The sequence below is a fragment of the Lucilia sericata genome, unplaced genomic scaffold (assembly GCF_015586225.1).
Source record: "Lucilia sericata isolate MDLA Ls3-8-SP2 unplaced genomic scaffold, ASM1558622v1 Contig000658F_arrow, whole genome shotgun sequence".
Taxonomy (NCBI): domain Eukaryota; kingdom Metazoa; phylum Arthropoda; class Insecta; order Diptera; family Calliphoridae; genus Lucilia; species Lucilia sericata.
In genome coordinates, this window is record NW_023994663.1 from 141,051 (window position 1) to 168,893 (window position 27,843).

The following is a 27,843-nucleotide window of genomic DNA, read 5'->3' on the forward strand; positions in this document are numbered from 1 at the left end:
TCTCGGCTTTGCAACGTTAAAGCAAAGAATTTCTTGCATTAAAACTTCAATTTTGCTTAACTAAAAACGTTTATTTATTTAAAAAAAAAGTTAAATCTTTACTGTATCAGAATATAAATTTTGATAACAACTGAGTGAGAGGTTTTATGATAAGAAGAATATTTGACTAAACAAAATGGCTGTGTTTGTTTATTCAAATATTTGTTTGGATAAATTAGTTAATTAGAATGCTTTTAATGATTTAACTAAGTTATGTAAAAGTAATATAATATTCAAACTTACCAAATATGGCTGTCATTTGGTGAGTTCAAATATATATTTTATATTAATTAAAAAATAAAAAGTAAATATTTGAACATAAAAGTAATATTTTGGATTTTGTACAAGTTTTTAGCTTAAGTTATACATTTGTTGATTAATATTATTGTTAATATTATTATTTTTATTATTATTATTATTATTATTATTATTATTATTATTATTATTATTATTATTATTATTATTTTAGAGAAATATAAAAAGTTTGACAGAATTTTCAGTGAATATTTTGAAATATCATTTTGCAAAAGCTTTTTTCTATGGCTGTTGAAAAGAGCTTTTATAAATTTAAAAATATAAAACTGTAAATAAACTTTATGGCTGTAAAAGTTTATTTAAGATAAAAAATAACGAAAATTTTTGAATGGCTGCTCAAAAATTAACGAAATTTTCTAAAAAATTTTTGAAATACACATTATAAATAATGAAATATTTTATCAAAAATGGTTTTGTAATATTCTAAACCTGGCTGTAGTTTAAAATTTACAAACTTCCAATATTTTAATAAAATATTTGAATTTCTCTCATATTACGACTATTTAAAGGGATGAGGGGTACTTTTTATGTTATCTCTTTAACTTAACTAGTTTTTTAAAGCTTTTAACTACTCTTTCTGTGTTATTTGATATTGTATATACAATTTTATCAATTTCCCATTGGCATATTCAGTAAAATTATTCAAAACATATTTCTTTTTTTTTTTTGTTGTAATAATTTTTCTAACAAAGCAATTTAACAAATACATATTATATTAATATTTCTGTTTTTGGTAATAAATTTACTTAAATTCCCTCTAATATTATCTACACAGCATTTTATGTATTTTGTTTATAATATTTCTTAATAATTTGTAAAATAATTACAAGAACTTTTTATATATTTTTTTAAGGTTCATTTTAGTTTTTTTTTTCTTTAGAAACCTAAGTACGTTGTATATGAAAGTTGCATTTGTTGTTTAAATTTTCAAGTTAAGTGTACAAAATGTTTTTTTTTTCATTCAAAACTTATAAACTAATTCCCTAAACATTGTTTTGCATGCATGTTTCTTCACTTGAGCATTAATTTTCTTTTATAAACATAAAAATTATCCGTATTAAGCCTAATTTTTTTCAGGAGCTTTAAAGTTTAAACATAAAACAGTTGTAGTTATTAAATATTACATTTATATTAATTATTATACTATACATAATATACTTGAAATCTAGCAAATGGTTGATTTCAAACTTCTGAAGCTTCTTTGGTATCGGTTAAACGTACTTGCGTTGCATCTGCTGTTACACCATTAACCGATACCTGTTGATCTCGCCAGGGTGTGGTGAGTATGCGCAAACGTTGTCTCAACGTACCGGGTGTAGTGCATAATTTAAAAATAGCCACTGCTGGTATCATTATAATCGATGAGCCTGCTATACACCAACCCAAGGCATTAGCCCAGCCGGGATATTCGTATTCTTCATAGGTCAATGGTTGATAGCCTATAAGGCCGTAGACTATGATGAATAGCAAGAATATGGGTGCTACATAACGCCAACAAATTTGCCAATATTTGCCTGGTCGAAAGCCAATCATGTCTTTTATGTCTTCACAGAAGCGATTTGTACCTGGTATAATATTCAATTTTAGTTAATTGTAATAAAAAAAGCTAATTTAAGATTTCTATACCATATATCCATGACACTGCTATGGCCTCAAAGAATACTGCCACTAAAATGGAATAACCTGCCGCATAACGATCCAAAAGTTGAAAGAAATAAAACCTCCTTGGGTACAACTAGCTAAACCCACTACAAAGTATAGAGAAAATAAACCGGCTACAAAGATTTCTCGATTCCGTCCTATCTTGGGGAATTCATCACTCAAGGCAGTAATGATGGCTTCAGAACCGCCAAACTGTAAATTAATAATAAAATATTATTTAAATTTCCAAAGTTCGAATATTTTTAGAAGTCCATAGTCTAGTCAATAGTCTAGTCTAGTCTATAGTCTAGTCTATAGTCTAGTCTATAGTCTAGTCTATAGTCTAGTCAATAGTCTAGTCTATAGTCTAGTCTATAGTCTAGTCAATAGTCTAGTCTATAGTCTAGTCTATAGTCTAGTCTATAGTCTAGTCTATAGTCTAGTCTATAGTCTAGTCTATAGTCTATAGTCTAGTCTATAGTCTAGTCTATAGTCTATAGTCTAGTCTATAGTCTAGTCTATAGTCTAGTCTATAGTCTAGTCTATAGTCTAGTCTATAGTCTAGTCTATAGTCTAGTCATAGTCTAGTCTAGTCTATAGTCTAGTCTATAGTCTAGTCTATAGTCTAGTCTATAGTCTAGTCTATAGTCTAGTCTATAGTCTAGTCTATAGTCTAGTCTATAGTCTAGTCTATAGTCTAGTCTATAGTCTAGTCTATAGTCTAGTCTATAGTCTAGTCTATAGTCTAGTCTATAGTCTAGTCTATAGTCTAGTCTATAGTCTAGTCTATAGTCTAGTCTATAGTCTAGTCTATAGTCTAGTCTATAGTCTAGTCTATAGTCTAGTCTATAGTCTAGTCTATAGTCTAGTCATATAGTCTAGTCTATAGTCTAGTCTATAGTCTAGTCTATAGTCTAGTCTATAGTCTAGTCTATAGTCTAGTCTATAGTCTAGTCTATAGTCTAGTCTATAGTCTAGTCTATAGTCTAGTCTATAGTCTAGTCTATAGTCTAGTCTATAGTCTAGTCTATAGTCTAGTCTATAGTCTAGTCTATAGTCTAGTCTATAGTCTAGTCTATAGTCTAGTCTATAGTCTAGTCTATAGTTCTAGTCTAGTCTATAGTCTAGTCTATAGTTTAGTCTATAGTCTAGTCTATAGTCTAGTCTATAGTCTAGTCTATAGTCTAGTCTATAGTCTAGTCTATAGTCTAGTCTATAGTCTAGTCTATAGTCTAGTCTATAGTCTAGTCTATAGTCTAGTCTATAGTCTAGTCTATAGTCTAGTCTATAGTCTAGTCTATAGTCTAGTCTATAGTCTGGTCTATAGTCTGGTCTATAGTCTAGTCTATAGTCTAGTCTATAGTCTAGTCTATAGTCTAGTCTATAGTCTAGTCTATAGTCTAGTCTATAGTCTAGTCTATAGTCTAGTCTATAGTCTAGTCTATAGTCTAGTCTATAGTCTAGTCTATAGTCTAGTCTATAGTCTAGTCTATAGTCTAGTCTATAGTCTAGTCTATAGTCTAGTCTATAGTCTAGTCTATAGTCTAGTCTATAGTCTAGTCTATAGTCTAGTCTATAGTCTAGTCTATAGTCCAGTCTATAGTCTAGTCTATAGTCTGGTCTATAGTCTGGTCTATAGTCTGGTCTATAGTCTAGTCTATAGTCTAGTCTACAGTCTAGTCTATAGTCTAGTCTATAGTCTAGTCTATAGTCTAGTCTATAGTCTAGTCTATAGTCTAGTCTATAGTCTAGTCTATAGTCTAGTCTATAGTCTAGTCTATAGTCTAGTCTATAGTCTAGTCTATAGTCTAGTCTATAGTCTAGTCTATAGTCTAGTCTATAGTCTGGTCTATAGTCTGGTCTATAGTCTAGTCTATAGTCTAGTCTATAGTCTAGTCTATAGTCTAGTCTATAGTCTAGTCTATAGTCTAGTCTATAGTCTAGTCTATAGTCTAGTCTATAGTCTAATCTATAGTCTAGTCTATAGTCTAGTCTATAGTCTAGTCTATAGTCTAGTCTATAGTCTAGTCTATAGTCTAGTCTATAGTCTAGTCTAGTCTATAGTCTAGTCTAGTCTATAGTCTAGTCTAGTCTATAGTCTAGTCTAGTCTATAGTCTAGTCTATAGTATAGTCCATAGTCTAGTATATAGTCTAGTCTATCTAGTCTATAGTCTAGTCTATAGTCTAGTCTATAGTCTAGTCTATAGTCTAGTCTATAGTCTAGTCTATAGTCTAGTCTATAGTCTAGTCTATAGTCTAGTCTATAGTCTAGTCTATAGTCTAGTCTATAGTCTAGTCTATAGTCTAGTCTATAGTCTAGTCTATAGTCTAGTCTATAGTCTAGTCTATAGTCTAGTCTATAGTCTAGTCTATAGTCTAGTCTATAGTCTAGTCTATAGTCTAGTCTATAGTCTAGTCTATAGTCTAGTCTATAGTCTAGTCTATAGTCTAGTCTATAGTCTAGTCTATAGTCTAGTCTATAGTCTAGTCTATAGTCTAGTCTATAGTCTAGTCTATAGTCTAGTCTATAGTCTAGTCTATAGTCTAGTCTATAGTCTAGTCTATAGTCTAGTCTATAGTCTAGTCTATAGTCTAGTCTATAGTCTAGTTATAGTCTAGTCTAAAGTCTAGTCTATAGTCTAATCTATAGTCTAGTCTATAGTCTAGTCTATAGTCTAGTCTATAGTCTAGTCTATAGTCTAGTCTATAGTCTAGTCTATAGTCTAGTCTATAGTCTAGTCTATAGTCTAGTCTATAGTCTAGTCTATAGTCTAATTTAGTTCTGTCTATAAACTAGTCTATAGACTAGTCTTTCAAATGGTGTAGGGTATCATATGTGAGTTTTAAATGGAAGAAATCTTTATATAGAATTTTCATAACACAAACTTACTGAACTATCCAGACCCAAGGTCAGCAACATCATAAAAAATATTAAAGCCCAAAATGTACTGCCGGGCATGGTAGCAATTGCAGCTGGATAAACAACAAACACTAGGCCGGGACCCTCAGTAGCTACGTCTTCTATGTTTTGGCCCGATTTATGAGCCATATAACCCAAAACCGAGAATATCACAAAACCAGCTACAAAACTTGTAGCCGAATTAATACAACTAGTAAGTAAAGCATCTCTGTAACACGAGAAACAAAGTGAATTAAATGATAGATTTTACCAAAATTATTAATAATCACTTACTTATAAACATTATTATGATATTTATTATAAGAAGCATATGCTAGTAGTACACCAAAACCAGGGCCCAATGAGAAGAACACTTGAGTGGCGGCATCAACCCAAACCTCAGCCTTATAAATGGCATCAAAATTTGGATTTAAATAGTATTGTATACCCATCGCAGATCCCGGCAATGTTATACCACGTATCAGCAATATAAGTAGAACCGCATAGGGAAATAAAGCTGTAAACCATACCACTTTGCCAGAGGTACTAATGCCCTTCCACAGGGAGAAATAACAGATTAAATAAACTACCAATAAACAAGCTGCCATATCCCATTTAATGGCGCCCAAATCATGTAGACCCTCACTTTTATCTAATTCTAAAATATAACGACTGCAAGTAAAGAAATTTAATTAAAATCATTTCTAATTGCATGATTTATAAAAAAAGAAACTTACTTAAAATATTCCGAAGCTGCGGACTGAAAACGCTCGCTGGATGGCAGCGTTGTAGATAAAGTGGTGGTTAAATTTGAAAATGTTACATTTGATTCAGAGGTAATTGTTGAATTTATAAAAATATCGCTCATATTTCCCATTAAGGAACGTCCACCAGCTTGTTGTTCAAACGGTCGACAATCTTCTGTATTCCAATAGTTTGAACATGACGTCCATGGCAATGATTTTGTAAATGATGCAAAAAAGAATCTTAATGACCAGGCTATAATAACATTATAATAGAAATCTACATAAAATGCTATTAAGACCACAGCATAACCAATTCCTAGAATAAGGATTTTATTAATATTTTATTTTTTATTTAAAATCTTATATGTATAACAAACCTTTGAATAACGGCACCAAACGTCCCCAGCATGTGATGGCACCTTTACGATTGTGTTGACCTAAAGCTAATTCCATATAAAATAGCGGTATGCCACCAACTAGTAACATTATACAATAAGGTACAAGGAAGGCACCTGAAAATTGGAAAAAAGATAAATATAAATTATCAGGCCTGTCACAGAATTTCATTCCGATCGAAAGTGGAATTATTTCCGTATTTTTGCTTCTTCTAAAAAAGAAAACGAAAAATTCTTTCGGAATGAAACCACTTTCAGTTTTTGAAGTGGAATTGATATTTGTATGTAATTAACGCTTTTCTTAGTTTTAATAATAAGAACCTTTACTAAAAACATGGTTCTTGTTTTGATTAGCTAAACAAGAACAATTTTAAATGAAATCTATATAATTTTACTCATTTTTTGTCAATTTACGAAATAATTCGGAATTTGGAGAAGCTAAAACAAAAATGATCGGAATAATAATACGGAATTGAAACCATTTCGATCGGAATGTGTGACAGACCTGTATATGTAAAAAATTTTAAACATTTTATGGAGCTCATTTAAGTAACAAGGGGAGTATCCAGAGGTCCCGTTTTAGTTTGTTATATAGTCTGGCCTATAGTCAAGTCTATAGTCCGGTTCTATTTTATAGTCTAATCTATAATCTAATTTTATAGTCTATAGTATATTTATATCCTAGTCGATAGTCTAGTCGATAGTTAGTCTATAGTCTAAGTCCATAGTCTAGTCTATAGTCTAGTCTATAGTCTAATCTATAGTCTAGTCTATAGTCTAGTCTATAGTCTAGTCTATAGTCTAGTCTATAGTCTAGTCTATAGTCTAGTCTATAGTCTAGTCTATAGTCTAGTCTATAGTCTAGTCTATAGTATCTATAGTCTAGTATAGTCTAGTCTATAGTCTAGTCTATAGTCTAGTCTATAGTCTAGTCTATAGTCTAGTCTATAGTTAGTCTATAGTCTAGTCTATAGTCTAGTCTATAGTCTAGTCTATAGTCTAGTCTATAGTCTAGTCTATAGTCTAGTCTATAGTCTAGTCTATAGTCCAGTCTATAGTCTAGTCTATAGTCTAGTCTATAGTCTAGTCTATAGTCTAGTCTATAGTCTAGTCTATAGTCTAGTCTATAGTCTAGTCTAGTCATAGTCTAGTCTATAGTATAGTCTATAGTCTAGTCTATAGTCTAGGTCTATAGTCTCGTCTATAGTCTAGTCTATAGTCTAGTCTATAGTCTAGTCCTATAGTCTAGTCTATAGGCTAGTCTATGTCTAGTCTTAGTCTAGTCTATCGTCTAGTCTATAGTCTAGTCTATAGTCTAGTCTATAGTCTAGTCTATAGTCTAGTCTATAGTCTAGTCTATAGTCTAGTCTATAGTCTAGTCTATAGTCTAGTCTATAGTCTAGTCTATAGTCTAGTCTATAGTCTAGTCTATAGTCTAGTCTATAGTCTAGTCTATGTCTAGTCTATGTATATCATAGTCTAGTCTATAGTCTAGTCATAGTCTAGTCTATAGTCTAGTCTATAGTCTAGTCTATAGTCTAGTCTATAGTCTAGTCTATAGTCTAGTCTATAGTCTAGTCTATAGTCTAGTCTATAGTCCTAGTCTATAGTCTAGTCTATAGTCTAGTCTATAGTCTAGTCTATAGTCTAGTCTATAGTCTAGTCTATAGTCTAGTCTATAGTCTAGTCTATAGTCTAGTCTTATAGTCTAGTCTATAGTCTAGTCTATAGTCTAGTCTATAGTCTAGTCTATAGTCTAGTCTATAGTCTAGTCTATAGTCTAGTCTATAGTCTAGTCTATAGTCTAGTCTATAGTCTAGTCTATAGTCTAGTCTATAGTCTAGTCTATAGTCTAGTCTATAGTCTAGTCTATAGTCTAGTCTATAGTCTAGTCTATAGTCTAGTCTATAGTCTAGTCTATAGTCTAGTCTATAGTCTAGTCTATAGTCTAGTCTATAGTCTAGTCTATAGTCTAGTCCATAGTCTAGTCTATAGTCTAGTCTATAGTCTAGTCTATAGTCTAGTCTATAGTCTAGTCTATAGTCTAGTCTATAGTCTAGTCTATAGTCTAGTCTATAGTCTAGTCTATAGTCTAGTCTATAGTCTAGTCTATAGTCTAGTCTATAGTATAGTCTATAGTCTAGTCTATAGTCTAGTCTATAGTCTAGTCTATAGTCTAGTCTATAGTCTAGTCTATAGTCTAGTCTATAGTCTAGTCTATAGTCTAGTCTATAGTGTAGTCTATAGTCTAGTCTATAGTCTAGTCTATAGTCTAGTCTATAGTCTAATCTATAGTCTAGTCTATAGTCTAGTCTATAGTCTAGTTTAGATATAATAAGGATCTAATGTGCACGTTTTTGTGGGTGTTAGACCAATATTTTGATGAGTTAAAATGGTTTGACAAGATCAATAAACCAGAAACTTTTTGATTATGGACTTTAATGTCCAAAATGAGTTTATAAGTATAAATTCTAAAAGGTTTCGTTTATCTAGTCCCTAGTATGCGTAATAAACACAAAACAAAAAATATTTTTTAACAATTTCCCAGGACTTTTTGGGGGATTTAGAGCAGTTTGTTATATTATAATCATCCTATATTAACCCTTATTAAACAATTAAATACCTGCTGACATATTAATTTTTTTGGACAATAATATCTTTCACATCATTCTATAATCTAAGAAATAAAATATTAAACCTACTCCATCTACATCCTTTTATACATATTGTTCTCATAATTACCCATATCAAATTGCCTTTAACCAATTATTCCAATTTTAAGCTGCACAATTTTAAACAGATTTTTTTTAACACTTATCAAACTTTTAAGCTGTGTACATGGAAAATGACACAACAATTTCCTTTAATTTCCGGTCAAAATTAAAAGTGGTGGTTTTTATGTTTTTTTCCATATTTTTTACATTCACACACAGGCAACGACGATACATCATTCCAGCATTTATTGTCTCCTTTTGGCAAGAGGAACAATAAAACAAACGGAAACAGGAAAAAAAGAACTAGAACAACTTTAATGCTTTTAAAATCATATTAATATGATGACAACAATATGTTAAAAGGTCCAAAATACTATTATGAATAAATCTAATTTCCCTGTTAAAAAAAGAAGTTGTTCAAAAAAACTCATACATTGAAAATATGTGTGCTGTGCCAGAGAAGGAGAGGGAGTCTGTCATTTTCCTTGGATAAATAAGTAAATAATAAAAATTAACCTGGTATCGGTGTATGTAAGTGACTTTAAAAGCTATCAATATTAGGGTGGTTCCAAAATACATATGTAGTACATTTTGGACTGATTAATTCCCAAGTGTAACAAAGCATTCAAAAGGTTGATATCCTCCTAGGATATTTTCATGTAAGTATAAAGTGTAGAACTAGATCCGATCTAAAGAAGTATTGCAATCGAAATCTATTGGTCTTAAAATAGAGAAGTTCATTACAATTTCAAAAGGTTTACGTTTGAGTATAACTAATTATTGGCCAAGGTGTCACCTCCTAATGACGTTACATACACACAAACATAAAGAAATATGAATGACAAACGAAGTACATACATTTTGTTTTATGCAAAAGTGTTGTTTGTACATTGTATGTACATGAGACATATTTGACAATCTAAAGTGCCTTTTTAAAACAATCAACATGTCAACAGCACAACACCAGCAACACTAACTAAGGAACGGTAAATTTCATAGTGACAGGTCAAAGAAGTTGGGACATTGTTCAGTATTCCAATCGAATTAATTGACAAATTTATTTCAATGATTTGCTTTGACTTTGAAGTTAGACTATAGATGAGACTATACTTCTGACAAGACTATAAGCTAATATATAGTCCAGATTATAGATAGAACATAAGTCAGACTACTGTTCATACTTTAGACCAGACTATACTTCAAATTATAGATGAGACTACAATCGAAATTATAAACTAGTCTAATATCAGGACTTCAAAAGTGACTATGGTCTACACTCTAAATGAGAATACCTAAAGACGATAATGTAGTTCAGATTATTTCCAAACTTTAGATGAGACTACAGTCCTGTATATATGTACATGTGACTACAGTCCAGACTATAGACAGGACTTCCTATAGTCTAAAATATTGTCCAAAATATGAACTAGACTATAATCCCGACTATAGACATGACTATAGACAAGACTATAGTCTAGACTATAGCCAGACTATAGACAAGACTATAGCCCATGCTATAAATAAGACTTTATTCTAGACCATAGACAAGACTATAGTCCAGACCATATACATGTCTATAGTCCAGACCATAGACATGACTATAGTCCAGACTATAGACAAGACTATAGACAAGACTATATACAAGACTATAGACAAGACTATAGTCCAGGATAGTCTAGACTATTGTCAAGACTATAGTCCAAACTATAGGCAAGACTATAATCCAAGCTATAGGCAAGACTATAATCAAACTATAGACAAGAGTACAGTCCAAACTATAGTCTTAACTATAGACACGATTACAGAAGACTCTATAGATGAGACTATGGTTCAAACAACAGATGATAAAATAGTTCAAACTATAGATAAGACTTCAGGTGAGACTACTGTCCTGACAATACTTAAGTTCAGACTATAGACGAAACGTAAATTAGTTTTTTCATAAACATAAATTTCTTTACAAAAACACTTTTTTTCATTATATGCATCGATATCACCATATCTATAACCATCACTGTATTAGCAAACAACACCCGTTATAAGTACTAATGATTTGAAAACCATTATAAAATTGAAGTAGAGCAAAAATATTACAACAGTATTACGAACAACCATGCATACATACATACATCCAGACACCTAAACATCTGTATGTGTGTATATATTATACACTTCAAAGGACTTTTATTTAACTGATGGTCTATGATAAGGACAATGTTGGCGTTAGTTATGATGATGATAATGATGTTGTTCTTCTTTTTGCTGATGGTGTTAAGGTGTTGAAAACTAAGTGTTTTGAGTACTTTCATTGTTATAAAATAATATGCATATATACATACATATATATTTTTTGTTGTTTTTATTTTAAAATGGAACATAGTATGACAATTATCATAGTTATACCTATCAAATGATATTGTTCGGAACTATATGAAAAGTTACTGTACTAATAACGATGACGTCATTAAATAATTAAAAGCTTTTACTTTTTTCATTGTTATCTTTTGTTGTTGTTTGACAAGTTTATATGTAAATTTTAGTAGAATGAAACTAGTTTAAAAACTAAACTTGTAATAAATAGAACAATATGTATTCAAAACTAGTGTTATTGGTCATGTAAAAAAAAAAACAAAACATTATTATGATAATGAAATCAATTTTAAATTAAATGACATAATATTTTTACATACTATATAGTAGAATTTTAAAATGAAGTTAATATGAACAGCTATGAAATCCTGTTATTACTGCAGAAAGTAGTTAACTACTGATCATATCTCCAGACTATATACAAAACTATAGAAGAAACTTTTGAGAGAACTATAGTGCAGACTACTGATGACAGTATATTTTAGACTACAGACGAAACCATAGTACAAACTATAGACGAGATTATAGTCCAGACTATAGTCTACACTATAGTCCAGACTATAGACTACACTATAGTCCAGACTATAGACTACACTATAGTCCAGACTATAGACGACACTTTAGTCTAGACTATAGACGAGACTATAAATGAGACTATAGAACAGACGAACAGACTATAGACTACACTATAGTCCAGACTATAGACGACACTATAGTTCAGACTATAGACGACAATATAGTCCAGACTATAGACGACACTATAGTCCAGACTATAGACGACACTATAGTCCAGACTATAGACGACACTATAGTCCAGACTATAGACGACACTATAGTCCAGACTATAGACGACACTATAGTCCAGACTATAGACGACACTATAGTCCAGACTATAGACGACACTATAGTCCAGACTATAGACGACACTATAGTCCAGACTATAGACATCACTATAGTCCAGATTATAGACATCACTATAGTCCAGACTATAGACGACACTATAGTCCAGACTATATACGACACTATAGTCCAGACTATAGACGACACTATAGTCCAGACTGTAGACGAGACTATAGTCTAGACTATAGACGAGACTATAGTCTAGACTATAGACGAGACTATAGTCTAGACTATAGACGAGACTATAGTCCAGACTATAGACGAGACTATAGTCCAGACTATAGATGAGACTATAGTCCAGACTATAGACGAGACTATAGTCCAGACTATAGACGACACTATAGTTCAGACTATAGACGACAATATAGTCCAGACTATAGACGACACTATAGTCCATACTATAGACGAGACTATAGTCCAGACTATAAACGAGACTATAGTCCAGACTATAGACGAGACTATAGTCCAGACTATAGACGAGACTATAGTCCAGACTATAGCCCAGACTATAGACGAGACTATAGACGAGACTATAGTCCAGACTATAGACGACACTATAGTCCAGACTATAGACGACACTATAGTCCAGACTATAGACATTACTATAGTCCAGACTATAGACGACACTATAGTCCAGACTATAGACGACACTATAGTCCAGACTATAGACGACACTATAGTCCAGACTATAGACGACACTATAGTCCAGACTATACACGAGACTATAGCCCAGACTATAGACGAGACTATAGTCCAGACTATAGACGACACTATAGTTCTGACTATAGACGACAATATAGTCCAGACTATAGATGAGACTATAGTCCAGACTATAGACGACACTATAGTCCAGACTATAGACGACACTATAGTCCAGACTATAGACATTACTATAATCCAGACTATAGACATTACTATAATCCAGACTATAGACGACACTATAGTCCAGACTATAGACGACACTATAGTCCTGACTATAGACGACACTATAGTCCAGACTATAGACGACACTATAGTCCAGACTATAGACGACACTATAGTCCAGACTATAGACATTACTATAGTCCAGACTATAGACGACACTATAGTCCAGACTATAGACGACACTATAGTCCAGACTATAGACGACACTATAGTCCAGACTATAGACATTACTATAGTCCAGACTATAGACGAGACTATAGTCCAGACTATAGACGAGACTATAGTCCAGACTATAGACGAGACTATAGTCCAGACTATAGACGAGACTATAGTCCAGACTATAGACGAGACTATAGACAAGACAATTATCCTGACTACAGACGAGAGTTTAGGCCATACTACAGGCGAGATTATAATACAGACGAGACTTTAGTACACACTAATGACAAATCTATAGTTCAGACTATAAATGAGGCTTAGTCCTCAATAGGCCTATAGGCCAGACTACTGACAGGATTATAATTTAGAGTATAGAACTGTTTATATTTAGACTATAGACAAGATCCTGACTACAGAAGATACTATATTCTAGACTTGAGAATATACTAAAGTAAATACTATATAAGACTATTTCTAAATATTTGCCTTTCTAATAACATTGTGAAGCATTAAATATTCATATAAAGTGTTCTTCATAAAAAGTATAACATTTACTTTTACACAAAAAAAAACCTAAATCCCTATTAAATAAATGTTTTCTACAATTGCCTGAGCTTTGACCTCATAAATTTTAAGACCACTAAATACGTGTGGTTCGTGTGGTGGTAAATTATAATCCTGTCAACTTAAAAATAATGCTCAACAATTTAAAGGACCTTTTTCTTAAAAGCTATAACAAAACCATAACGTAAACTAACACTTATTGAAATCATTCAAGCGAATAATATAACAATTTTAACAGAAAGAAATTGAAATAAAAAAATAATGAAAAACTGTAATTGAAAATATGACTTTTTGATTATTTTCACTTAAAACGTACGTTTGAGCACAAAAAAGCAACAGGCGTTTACTTGTGAATGTATATGTATGTCGATGTATGTGAGTTCCCAATAAACATCGATTCAAACCTGTGAATATTTTTGAAAATTTTCTTAACTAAATAATGTATTTTCCAAATTGTTTTCAAATTTTAAAGTTTAGCCTTTGAAATAAACATGATAATTTCAAAAAACGCTTAAAAAATATAATGTGTGATATTTATAAAATTTTCAAAGTTTTGTTTTAATTGAACTTAGAAAAGTTTCTTTCAAAAAATAAATTATTTTAGAAAAATAAAAACAGAACATTTTTTCTACAGCAAGGGAGCGAAAAAACGTTAAATATAGGAGAAATAATCGGAGATATAAAAGAAAAATATGTTTGAGAAGGCCATAATTTTCCATTTGAAAACAAAAATTTTCAAATTTGTTCTCAAAGGCTATGTATGAAATTTGAATAGGTTTTCAAATACACATTTACATCATTTCAAAGGTTTTTGCTTATTGGGTTATATAAAAAGAAATCAAAGTAATAAAATGATAAATATCCAGATTAAGATGTAGTAGTACTACGATGTACGGCTTGTTGCTTTTAAAACCCCACCACAACCAATAGGATAAGAAACGTGCAAGTACTGCTAAGAAATCAAGGGAAACGAAACGAGAAAAAAACGAAAATCACAGCCAATTGTGTTAATATTATGCTTTTAACCATAAGTTTTTCTACTTTTATTTATTTTTGTGATTTTATTCCATCTTTTTTTTGTTAAGAAGACATAATAGAGTAGGAAAATCCTTTTGTTGAAGATGTTGTTAAGATTTGTTGCTGCTTTGGAATGGGTTTGGATTGGGGTGTAATAGATGTAAAATGTAAGCCTTGACAACGAAAGCGAATCGTATTAAATGTGATTATGATGATGATGAAGACGACAATGGTAATGTTGACAATTATGATGGCTTTTTGAAAAGTGTTTGGTAAAAAGCATATTTTAGCACTGAATGAAGGACTCTTTATCTGCAGACGTAGTTCGTATACATGTATTTCAAAGCACTTAACTTTGAGGATAATTTCTATATGATGGATACTTTTAAATATGAGCAATCATCCACAAATCATGAAAATATTTTCTACCGCTCATTGTTTTTGCAAGGATTGGGAAGATAGAAATTTTACATATTTGGAAACATGCTTTTGCTGAAAACTCATTATTAAGGATTTGTGCATGATACTTCTGTTGACTTTTTCTACTTATGATATAATCTTTATGGTAATTTGGTTGCTGGCAGAGAAAGTGATTTCTAAGATTTCGAACACATTTTGCAAGGCCAAATGTAATTGAATATTAGCTGAAAACGGCCAATTATTCAGATGTCTTTCCGTAATATAATTTGAATATGTTTATGAATATTAATGTAAAATATCATAAACATCGAGAGGGCGCCAAAGTAGGGCAATCCAAACTATAACTGTACTAGAATTTGAACTGAACTAGAACTGAACTAGAACTGAACCAGAACTGAACTAGAACTGAACTAGAACAGAACTAGAACAGAACTAGAACTAGAACTGAACTAGAACTGAACTAGAACTGAACAAGAACTGAACTAGAACTGAACTAGAACTGAACTAGAACTGAACTAGAACTGAACTAGAACTGAACTAGAACTGAACTAGAACTGAACTAGAACTGAACTAGAACTGAACTAGAACTGAACTAGAACTCAACTAGAACTCAACTAGAGCTCAACTAGAACTGAACTGAACTAGAACAGAACTAAACCTGAACTACAACTGAACTAGAACTGAACTAGAACTGAACTAGAACTGAACTAGAACTGAACTAGAACTGAACTAGAACTGAACTAGAACTGAACTAGAACTGAACTAGAACTGAACTAGAACTGAACTAGAACTGAACTAGAACTGAACTAGAACTGAACTAGAACTGAACTAGAACTGAACTAGAACTGAACTAGAACTGAACTAGAACTGAACTAGAACTAGAACTGAACTAGAACTAGAACTGAACTAGAACTGAACTGAACTAGAACTGAACTAGAACTGAACTAGAACTGAACTAGAACTGAACTAAAACTGAACTAGAACTGAACTAGAACTGAACTAGAACTGAACTAGAACTGAACTACTGAACTAGAACTGAACTAGAACTGAACTAGAACTGAACTAGATCTGAACTAGAACTGAACTAGAACTGAACTAGAACTGAACTAGAACTGAACTAAACTGCTAGAACTGAACTAGAACTGAACTATAACTGAACTAGAACTGAACTAGAACTGAACTATGAACTAGAACTAGAAACTGAACTAGAACTGAACTAGAACTGAACTAGAACTGAACTAGAAACTGAACTAGAACTGAACTAGAACTGAACTAGTATGAACTAGAACTGAACTAGATCTGAACTAGAACTGAACTAGACTGGAACTAGAACTGAACTAGAACTGAACTAGAACTGAACTAGAACTGAACTAGAACTGAACTAGAACTGAACTAGAACTGAACTAGAACTGAACTAGAACTGTAACTAGAACTGAACTAGAACTGAACTAGAACTGAACTACAACTGAACTAGAACTGAACTAGAACTGAACTAGAACTGAACTAGAACTGAACTAGAACTGAACTAGAACTGAACTACAACTGAACTACAACTGAACTAGAACTGAACTAGAACTGAACTAGAACTGAACTAGAACTGAACTAGAACTGAACTAGAACTGAACTAGAACTGAACTAGAACTGAACTAGAACTGAACTAGAACTGAACTAGAACTGAACTAGAACTGAACTAGAACTGAACTAGAACTGAACTAGAACTGAACTAGAACTGAACTAGAACTGAACTAGAACTGAACTAGAACTGAACTAGAACTGAACTAGAACTGAACTAGAACTGAACTAGAACTGAACTAGAACTGAACTAGAACTGAACTAGAACTGAACTAGAACTGAACTAGAACTGAACTAGAACTGAACTAGAACTGAACTAGAACTGAACTAGAACTGAACTAGAACTGAACTAGAACTGTACTAAAACTGAATTAGAACTGAACTAGAACTAAACCAGAACTAGAACTAGAACTGAATACCCTTGTAAAAATCTATAAACCCTAAGCAATTTCGGAGAAAAACGAATAAAATATATTCTCTAAATAACTCTTATTAAAAATAGCAAAAGATTTACTCAAATACAACCAACAGGAAATAAGTATTGTAGAAATAAAATAAAATGTTGATAGATATAAGTACAATTGCATGCAGACTCACATTCATAAATACTTTCTGCTACATAATTGTTTTGTTGCAAGTAAAAAAAATAAGAAAAGAAAGAGAATAAAACAAAAGCACATCCTTTCAGTCTGTTATGGATGTGTCCTACTTCTAAACTCAAGTCAACTTCAGCGTTAAGTCTCTTAAGCTTAAGAAACGAATAAAAAAAAAACTTTACTTTTCGCCCCTCTTCATGCGTAAATTGTTTTATAATTCTAATTGTGCTCACTGTGGCATTAAGCCGACAAGTGGCCCAAATTAGCTTTTGTTGCTGATGCTGCTACTGCTATACATTCCCTTAATACCACACAACTTATGATTGTTGCGGTGGTCAAAATGCCATATCTTATAGAAAATTAACCATTTCCTTTAAACTGGATAGGGGAAAGTGTAAAGGGATATAAGTACTTACCACCGCCATTTTTGTAGCATAAATAAGGAAATCGCCATACGTTTGCTAAATCTACAGCGAATCCTATAACGGATAGCAGGAAATCGACTTTGCCGCTCCATGTCTCACGTTCATCGGGATTTTCGCTGATATCGCGTGGTGTTGGTGTCTTGGCTATTTGTCTATTAGTCGGTGACATCGCCAAGGCGATGTCGTCTTCTTCGGCCTCTAAATCTGAAAATAATAAAAATTAAATCAAATTTATCAAATTAAGCAACTAATCTACTATATAAGATTACAATCTCATTCATATTGATGTTTTTATCATATAATATTATTAAGTTTTTTTTCATTATTTTTTTATTTACTGCTTAAGCATTAGCAATTATGTCAGATTTGTGTCAGATTTTATATTTCGTTAGACGACTTAAGTATTAAATTATTTTTTATTTAACTTAAATTAAGTGCGTAAATCTCTTTCTAGCACAATTAAACATTCAACCCATATGCCTAAAAACAATACACACACACACTTGCTATATTCATACGAATATTTACCGAAACACTTTAAAAACCCATACAATTCTTAATTGCTTAATTACACAAAAAAAAGTACGTCATGCTCTTTAGAAATTTAGTCAAAGTGCTAAAAAAAAATTATGCTGAATGAAAAACAAGTAAGTGAGCTGTAACCGAATCTTATGTACCCCTTATATTATGTAGGCTATTGAATAGCGTACAGACTAGTCTACAGACTAGCCTACAGACCAGTCTACAGACTAGCCTACTGACTAGTCTACATACTATTCTACTGACTAGTCTACATACTATTCTACTGACTAGTCTACAGACTATTGACTAGCTTACAGACTAGTCTAATGATTAGCGTACAGGCTAGTATAATTATTAGCCTACAGACTAATCTATTGACTAGCATACAGACTAGTCTATTGACTAGCCTACATACCAGTCTGTTGACTAGCCTATAGGCTAGTATATTGACCAGTTTACCAGTTTTAGTCTACAGACTAACCTACAAACTGGTCTATAGACTAACCTATAGACTAGCATACAGACTAGTCTATTGACTAGCCTACAGACTTTTCTATTGACTAGCCGCCATACCAGACTACAGACTAGTATATTGACCACTCTACTGACTATCTTTTAGACTAGCCTACATACTAGTGTATTGACTAACCTACAGACTAAACTTTAAACTAGTATACAGATTAGCTTATTGACTACCCTTCAGACTAGTCTATTGACTACCCTTCAGACTAGTCTATTGACTAGCCTTCAGACTAGTCTATTGACTAGCCTTCAGACTAGTCTATTGACTAGCCTTCAGACTAGTCTATTGACTAGCCTTCAGACTAGTCTATTGACTAGCCTTCAGACTAGTCCATTGACTAGCCTTCAGACTAGTCCATTGACTAGCCTTCAGACTAGTCCATTGACTAGCATTCAGACTAGTCTATTGACTAGTATATGGACCAGTCTATGGACCAGTCTATTGACTAGTCTATGGACCAGTCTATTGACTAGTCTATGGACCAGTCTATTGACTAGTCTATGGACCAGTCTATTGACTAGTCTATGGACCAGTCTATGGACCAGTCTATTGACTAGTCTATGGACCAGTCTATTGACTAGTGTATGGAGTAGTCTATTGACTAGTCTATAGACCAGTCTATTGACTAGTTTATGGACCAGTCTATTGACTAGTCTGTGGAATAGTGTATGAATAGGTGTATTGATAGTTCTATTAACTAGTGTATGGGGCAGTCTATTGACTATCCTATGGACTAGTCTATTGACAAATCTGTAGACTAGTATAGGAACTATTCTACTGACTACTCCATGGTTTCTTGATTAGTCTTTTGACTTGTCTATGGACTTGCCTAATGTACTAGTCTACTAGGTCTAGTCTATTGACTAGTCTACGAAGTACTCTAAAGACTACTTTAGGGACTAGTATTAAGATTAATCTATTGAAGAGTCTGTGGAACAGTACATGAACTAGTCTAAAGACTAGTATATGGACTAGACTTTAGAGAAGTATATTGACTATTCTAATAAAAACAGACTAGTGTAAGGATTGTAAGTTTAAGTAGTCTATGGAATTGAGAATGTTCCATCCCTGTTAAATATATTTTTTTAAAGGTTTGATCATACATCTATACATGTTTCTATGTACATACATATACATATATGTATATACCTTTATACATTTTAAAAAACTTTAAACAAACAAATCAATAAACAAGTATTAGAAAAACATGCAAATTGTTTTAGTGAAAAATCTAAAACAAAAGTTATTAAAAAAAATATATAAACAAAATTTCCTGTAATAGAGAAAAAAATCGCTAAACAATAGAACCTTTGTCAATTGAGAAAAAGCTTAAAAAAAGGTTTAAACCATTACTGTCAAAGCCATTGACCATTGCTTTGAAAACATCATCATCATCATTATCAGCATCATACATGAACATAAATGTAAACAATGTCAGAAAACATGTTTACAAATTCGGACATTCATATGTACATTCAGATATACGTATATATGTATGTATTTATGTGACACGTGTGTGTGTATTCATACACATATTGAAAAGTACTTAAACATGTTAGAAACTCCTATTCAAATGTTATAAACAGCTTCTTTCTTCCCACCTTTTTTTACATAACGATCAACAAAATGTTATTTATACCTTTATTTATAACAAAACTGTATGAACTGTGGGTGTGGGTCAGATTTATATTAAATGTTAAATGTTTTGATATGATTTTCATCTACATACTATACTATTCATAGTTTATTGACTAGTCTATTAACTAGTCCATTGACTAGTCTGTTAACTAGTCCATTGACTAGTCTGTTAACTTGTCCATTGACTAGTGTATCGGAGTTTTTAATTGTAAATTAGCCAGTTTAAATATGGTCATATGGAAATATGACTAAGGAGTAGTTCTTTAACTATTCTGTGAATTATTCTATTGATTAGTTAGTATATTATCTATTGACTTGTCTATGGACTAGTTTATTGACTATTCTATGGCCTACTCCATGAATTCGTCTAAAGACTAGTCTCAGGAATGGTTTACTGACTTGTGAATTAACTGGTCTGTAGATTATTCTATTGACTAGTTTATAGATTAGTGTATTGACTAGTGTGTTAACCAGTCTATTGACTAGTAAATGGACTAGTCTATTGATTTATCTACGCAATAGTGTATGGACCAGTCTATGGACTAGTCTATGGACTGTTCTATTGGCTAGTGTATACACTATTCTATGAACTGTTCTAATGACTATTCTATGATGTATTGATAATAATATTGATTAAGGTATGGAACAGTCCATAGACCAGTCTAATGACTAGTGAACGGACCAGTCTATTGCATATGTATGGATCAGGTTGTTTATTATCCTATGTTCTAGGCTATAGACTAGTCTATGGACTAATCTATGGATTAGTATATTGACAAAAGAGCCAATCTATGGACTAGTTTATGGACATTTCAGTAGACAAGTCCATTTACTAGCCTTGGACCGCTCTATTGAGTAATCCATAGACTAGTCTAAAAGTACAATCATACAGAATTTTCCAAACCTGTTTCGTTATGTTACTCTTCAAGTAAGTGATCATTATAGTCTAGGTTCTAAAATTCAACTAGAAATTTTACAAAATACAACAATAAATTCTGAAATTCGTCTAGAAATGGTGTTGAATCTAGATAAATATGTATTAGAATATGCCATAACACGATTTGTCTTATAAATAATCAATAATTTTTCTTATGAAGAAAATAATTCTTATTTTATTTCAATTAATCATATTCTCTGTTAACACCAAACTTTAATTAGCTATCAATGTGGTTTAATGTTTTAATAATAAAATAATGCCAATTAATATAATTGCAATTATTGATTTAAATTGTTTATGTTACCGCAACCGGTGAATAGTGTTATACATTTATAAACAAATTGAAAATATCTGTAAAAGAATAAGTCATATATAAGAAATTCTCTTTTTTAATTCTACTAAAAGAAGGTCAATTCACAACCTATATCGTATCGTTGTATTGCCAAAATGGGCTTTTTTAAACACCATAAGTTTTCAAAATAGTAATATAATGTATTTATTTCGATATCTTTTATTTTACATGCCAAACAAACCTTGTCCATAGAGAATATTTCTAGAATATATCCAACTTTTTCCGTTAGGACCCTATCATTCTTTCAACAGACAGACGGATGTCAATCGCTAAATCGTCAATAGTATTTAATACATACTTTTGTGGGTCTCGATCTAATATTTCCATGTATTACAGTAGGAATGACAAAATCAATACGATCTCATCCTGATGGTGGATATGAAAAGTTAAACAACATACGTTATTCAAAATCAATATCCGAAATCAAATTTGAAAATACTCTTATTTAGATACCAACAAAATTTTACTTTTATTCAAAACCAAAGAAATAATTGTATATTAATTAATTCTAATGATAACTATCATATAAAAATAATACCAATTTAAACCAGTATTATGTTATTATTATTTTTTTTTCTGATCGTACATATTTATATGATTTAATCATTCAATAATATCACTCCTTATTCGTTCTATAATAGTGTTAAAATATTTACGTTTTAATTTACTTACTAGTTTGTTAATAGCATTAATGGTAATTTGTAATTTATACATTTCAATATAGAACCGGTTGTACAAACATTTTAAAAACTGTTGTTTTTAAAAATTTTTTAAATAAAATCTATATATGTATATAAAAATGAAAGTGTGTTTGTATGTCTGTATGTATGTTTGTTTGTGCTTTATAGACTGCTAAACGGCTGGACCGATTTTCCTGAAATTTTCACAGTTTCTTCGTGTATGTCTGGATGGAACTATAGGCTACTTTTTATGTTGAAATTTCATGTGGGCGACGTGCCACGCCCATATTAAAAAAAATATTAAATTAGTATATCTGAGATAATATAATAGTTATAGTCTTCAAATTTTGTCGGAGCAACTTTAGTATCAATATAATTATTTAAGACAAAAAGTGGGCGGATTAGCATTAGGGGGCGTGGCACCTCCCATATAAATTAAATACAAAAATTCGTTTATCTTGGAAACTATTACAGTTAGAATATTAAAAATTTGCACGAGTAACTTTAACATCCATGTAAACATTTTGGGAAATAAATTGGCGGACTACCCATGAGGGGAGCAGCACCTCCCATATTAATAAAATACAAAAATTGGTTTATCTGGGAAACTAATAGAACTAAATTCTTCAAATTTTGCACTAAGAACTTAAATATTCATCTGAACATTATGGAGAAAAAAGAGCGGACTTTCGTCAGGGGGGCTATAAATTAAATAGGGAAATTATTATATCTGAGAAACTATTATTAAACTATTCTCTGAATGTTCACATTCATGTGAACATTCAGAGAATAACGGGCGGACTTTCAATGGGGGGCTTGGCACCTCACATATAAATTAAATACAAAATTTCGCTTATCTGGGAAACTAATAGAACAAGATTCTTCAAATATTGCAAGAAGAACTTTATTATACATATGAACATTTTGGAAAAAAAAAGGGCGGACTTTCATCTGGGGCTGTGAGTTCCCATATGAATTAAATAGAAAAATTCGTATATCTGAGAAACTATTAAAGCTAGAATCTTCAAATTCTACATGAAGATCTTTGACATTAATGTGAACATTTAGAGAATAACGGGCGGACTTTCAATGGGGTCTTGGCACCGCCTATATGAATTAAATACAAAATTTCGTATATCTGGGAAAATATTAGATTTTTTTTTTAATTTGTTATCGATTACATTAAAATCTTAATTAACGTTCGGAAAAAATTTATCTCTGGAAAACATTACAGTTAGAATCTTCAAAATTAATAAGAAGATTTTTTATTTATATTGCTTTTAGGGTAGCAAAGCACACTGGGTATAGCTAGTATGTATATATAAAGCGATTAATATTTATTTACTTCTGTATGCATAAATATTTTTGGGTACATTAATTTTGTACATTGCATAGTAATTATAAAAACTTCTCTTTAAAAATATGACCTTCGCAAAATGTCTAGTTTTTGAAAAAAAAAAAAAAATTGCACACACAATTACCTCTTTTGCCTAAATCTTAATAATGTTAATTGATTAATTGATTAAGTCAAGTCAATTGCACACCTGTTTTTTTCTCTTTTTGCATTTAAAATTTAGGCTAAATAATTAAGGAAATATTTAAGATTAAGCGGTTACTTTCAAAGTAATTGACTATTTGGTTTGACAGGTTTTTGCTTATTTTTGCATATCGAAACACTATATATTCAAAGTGTGCTAACTCAAAAAAGTATACTTTTCAAGAGAGTAAAAATAACTGTTTAATTTGCATAATATTGGTCAAATTAAAATCCAAAAGATACCTTTTGAAGAATTGAAAAGTACCAGAGGTTCTCCACTTACAGATTATTATTCAGTCGGGACCATGCATGTTCAAATTTATGTTTCTTGGTTGAATATTTTAGAAAATTCAAAAAGTACCATTTGAGAGTAAAATGTACTAAAAAGTTCTGGACCATGTATGTTCAATTTTATGCTTATTGGTTGAATATTTTAGAAAATTCAAAAAGTACCATTTGAGAGAAAAAAAGTACTAAAAAGTTCTTTCTTAAAGAATAAAGGACCATGTATGTTTAATAATCATGTGTTTTAGATTCATATTATATAACATACAAAGAGTATCATGTAAAGAAAGAAAAAGTACCAAAAGTGGAACAAATTCTACCTTTGTGGAAAGTAATAATAAAAAGAGTACAATTTTCCCGCTTTTCGTCTAGGAATAGACTTTTTCGAGAATTAAGTTTACTAAATATTCCGTGTTTAAATCTATACATCACAGATAAAACTCAAACGATTCAAAACTGCATACTTTTGTTCCAGAAAAATTGTGCTTTCAAAAAGTACCAAACAATTTACCCGAATTTGGTCCCTATAGCATATTTTGTGTGAGTAAATAACTATTTTTTAAAAATTTATAAAAATTGGCTCAATGAGTTTGATTAAATTAAATTTCCCGTTTTTCCCTTTGTTGGTACTTTTTTTCCCAGTGAAATAGCAAATATTTTGTTTCAATAAATATTACAGAGTTAGTATGTAATTTAATAGGTATACGTCAATAAGTCGAAAAAGTTTTCCTAATGTTCTAAAAAAAGTACCAAAAATACAGTTTTCTCCCTTTTACATCCAAAAAGGACTGAATTTAAAAAAAGAACAAAGTGTCTGATAATTTTGTAGATATTTCCAAAATATTACTTAAAAGTTATAAAGGGCCAAAAAAAGGTACCAAAATCACCGTTGTTACATATTTTCACCCCTTAAAAGTACGAATTTCAAAAAGGTGCCAGATACCTATCAGCTCATTTTAAAAGTAGATACAGGTGAATTAATTTTTTTTCTTGTATCACTAATATTGTGTAAGATAATTAAGAAACCCTGTTTTACCCGTTTTTTCCCTTTTTACCCCTAAATGTACAAATTCCCAAAAATCACTCCTTAGTGGATCTACATAACCATATATATAGATATATGATAAACGAGGACAGATTGGGTTAAATTTTAATACCAAACATTTCTTACCATTACTCTGATTCTATGGGAGATAGCACTTATTTTATTTGTAAACGAGGAAAGATTGTGTCAGATTTTAGTACCAAAGATTTCGAATCATTATTTTTATTCTCAATTAACATTATTTTTATAGACAGACGGACTAGTCTATTAACCAGTCTATGTACTAGTCTTAATTATGTAGAAGGTAACTTTTCATTAAATTAGAAATTTTAGGCCAAAAAGTCCACTTACTCCGGGATCTATATGCTTAATTTCATGTTTCTAGGTCCAATATTATAGAAAATTCAAAAAAATACATTTTGAAGTACGAAAAAGTACCAAAACGACTCACTCCAAGTTCTACATGCTTAATTTCATGTTTCTAGGTTCAAAATTATAGAAAATTTAAAATGTACCTTTTGAAGAACGAAAAAGTACCAAAAAGCCCTCCTTTATATATGGTCTTACTTACTCCGGTCTCTGCATGCTTAATTTCATGTTTCTAGGCCCATATTATAGAAAATTCAAAAAGTACAAAAATTCCAATCTTCTACATGCTTAATTTCATGTTTATAGTCCTTCAACTATAGTATGGACTAGTCTATAGACTACACTATGAATTGGTATATGGAGAAGTCAATAGAATAATATATGGACTAGTCTATTGACCAGTCTGTGAACTAGTCTTGATTATATATAACTTACTGCTGTTCAATTACAAGGTATAATATTGACTCAAGAAGTGATGCTGAATCGACTGGTATACTTTGTATGTGAGATCAATATATTTATGCGTTACAGACATCAACGCAAGTTTATTCTTGCAAATATTTATTGGTTTAACTAAATATCTATTGCTAGAAACAAAAAATTCCATAATTGTCAATTCGGTTGTAGTTGTTTTCCGATGGAATTAACCCTTTAAATGTTGTGATGTTTTTAATTTTCATATTATGAACTTTAGAAAACCACATGAGTTAAATTATTAACCCTCAAATTAACATTATTATCGGATCTTGACAAATTAAACATTTTAACACTATTTCATCAATATACCTTTCACCAAAAAAGACACTTACAAATATTCGTCGTAGACCCACAAAACTCCATATATACATATGGGCAATTACGTGTCAATTGACCCAACTTTTAAAATCGATGTTTTCCGATTTCGAAGAAATTGCTAGGATGAATAGGTGAAAAGTTACACTAATTTGAAAAAAAAAACCCTGTATGATAAAAATGTCGAACTTTGAACCCCTCTCTAACCCCGCCAGTTCTTGGCCGATAGAGCTGAAAATGTGTGTCTGGCCTACTATCCAATACTACTAACCTTGATGCAAATTTCATCCAAATCGATTTTTTGAGTTTGATCATTTGACAAGAAGTTGCTCTTATACATATATTCTGGGTCCTTATTTGATTCTAACATTTTATATTGCTGCAGTTTGATTGGTATTGAAAATGGACGAAATCGGTTCACATTTTGTTCGTCCGTCTATATATTAGTTACAAACAGCTAATGAGCTGAAATTTTCCTCAAATATTTCATATTGCTGCAGTTATTTTGGTATTAAAATACAAAAATCGGTTCACATTTAACCTTAGCCTCCTAGATTCCCTTCGGAATATGACTTTTAAGTTCTTAAATGGCTTAAAATTTTGAAGTAGAATAATAACATTTTACATGAACAAGTTTTTTACCAAAAGGATCGGTTCATAATTGACCCTTTCCACTCCTTTTAGAGAAAATCACTTTAGTAAATCTTTAAAAAAAAATTAAGAGATATTCAACAGAAATTAATTAAACTCTCGAGTTCTTAAGAGTTCGGTTCATAATTGCCCCTAGCGTATCCAAATCATATTAGGCTTTGAAATACATGCATATAAGCTCTATAAAAAATGTCGTTCAAATTCAGTGGTCCCCGAAATGTAGGTGAAGTTGTTAGAATTTGAATGAAATAATTGCAATAATATCCGTTGCTTATTCAAAAACCTTCTCAAAAGCCATGATATCACAGAATCGAAAAATAAGTATATAATTAAAGATATTTTTTTGAAAGTATTTAAATTTTTTTCATTAATCTCCACTAGTTTATTATTATTATCATTATTTTTATTTATATAAATTTTTAAAAGTTTGTCAACCTTTCTTTAAAAATTGGTTTTGTTTTCAAAATTTTTAATTTATTTTACCTGGCTCGGTCTTAACACTAGTATAAACATTTTTATTTGACATTTTTTCACTGTTTAGATTTTTATTATTATTTTTTTATTTTTGAATAATAATTATGCATATATTATGTTTATTTCAATATTATTAAAAAAATATTTGAAACACTTGTTTTTCTTTCATCCGCTCGTATTTTATTAACGCTATTTAAACATCTTGTTCGTTCTTCTCACCGTAATCAACTGATTTAACAAACCAACAGTGTGGATACAACAAACGCAACACCACTGTCAAATCCAACAGATACACTGGACAACACAGATACTTACTGCTTACAACGTACATATATACATAC

The 27,843-nt window shown here is 31.1% G+C and overlaps 1 protein-coding gene across 1 annotated transcript; it reads right to left on the reverse strand.

Annotated features, from left to right (window-relative positions):
• Positions 1-982: 982 nt before the first annotated feature.
• Positions 983-27,795, reverse strand: LOC119607116 (sodium-dependent dopamine transporter). Its single transcript, XM_037960896.1, is given in 9 exon segments — positions 983-1,919; positions 1,981-2,076; positions 2,079-2,208; positions 4,887-5,124; positions 5,190-5,567; positions 5,633-5,957; positions 6,019-6,153; positions 17,689-17,901; positions 27,512-27,795. Coding segments are annotated over 9 exon segments (1,941 nt in total). The 5' UTR covers positions 27,555-27,795; the 3' UTR covers positions 983-1,536.
• Between the last annotated feature and the right edge of the window lie 48 nt (positions 27,796-27,843).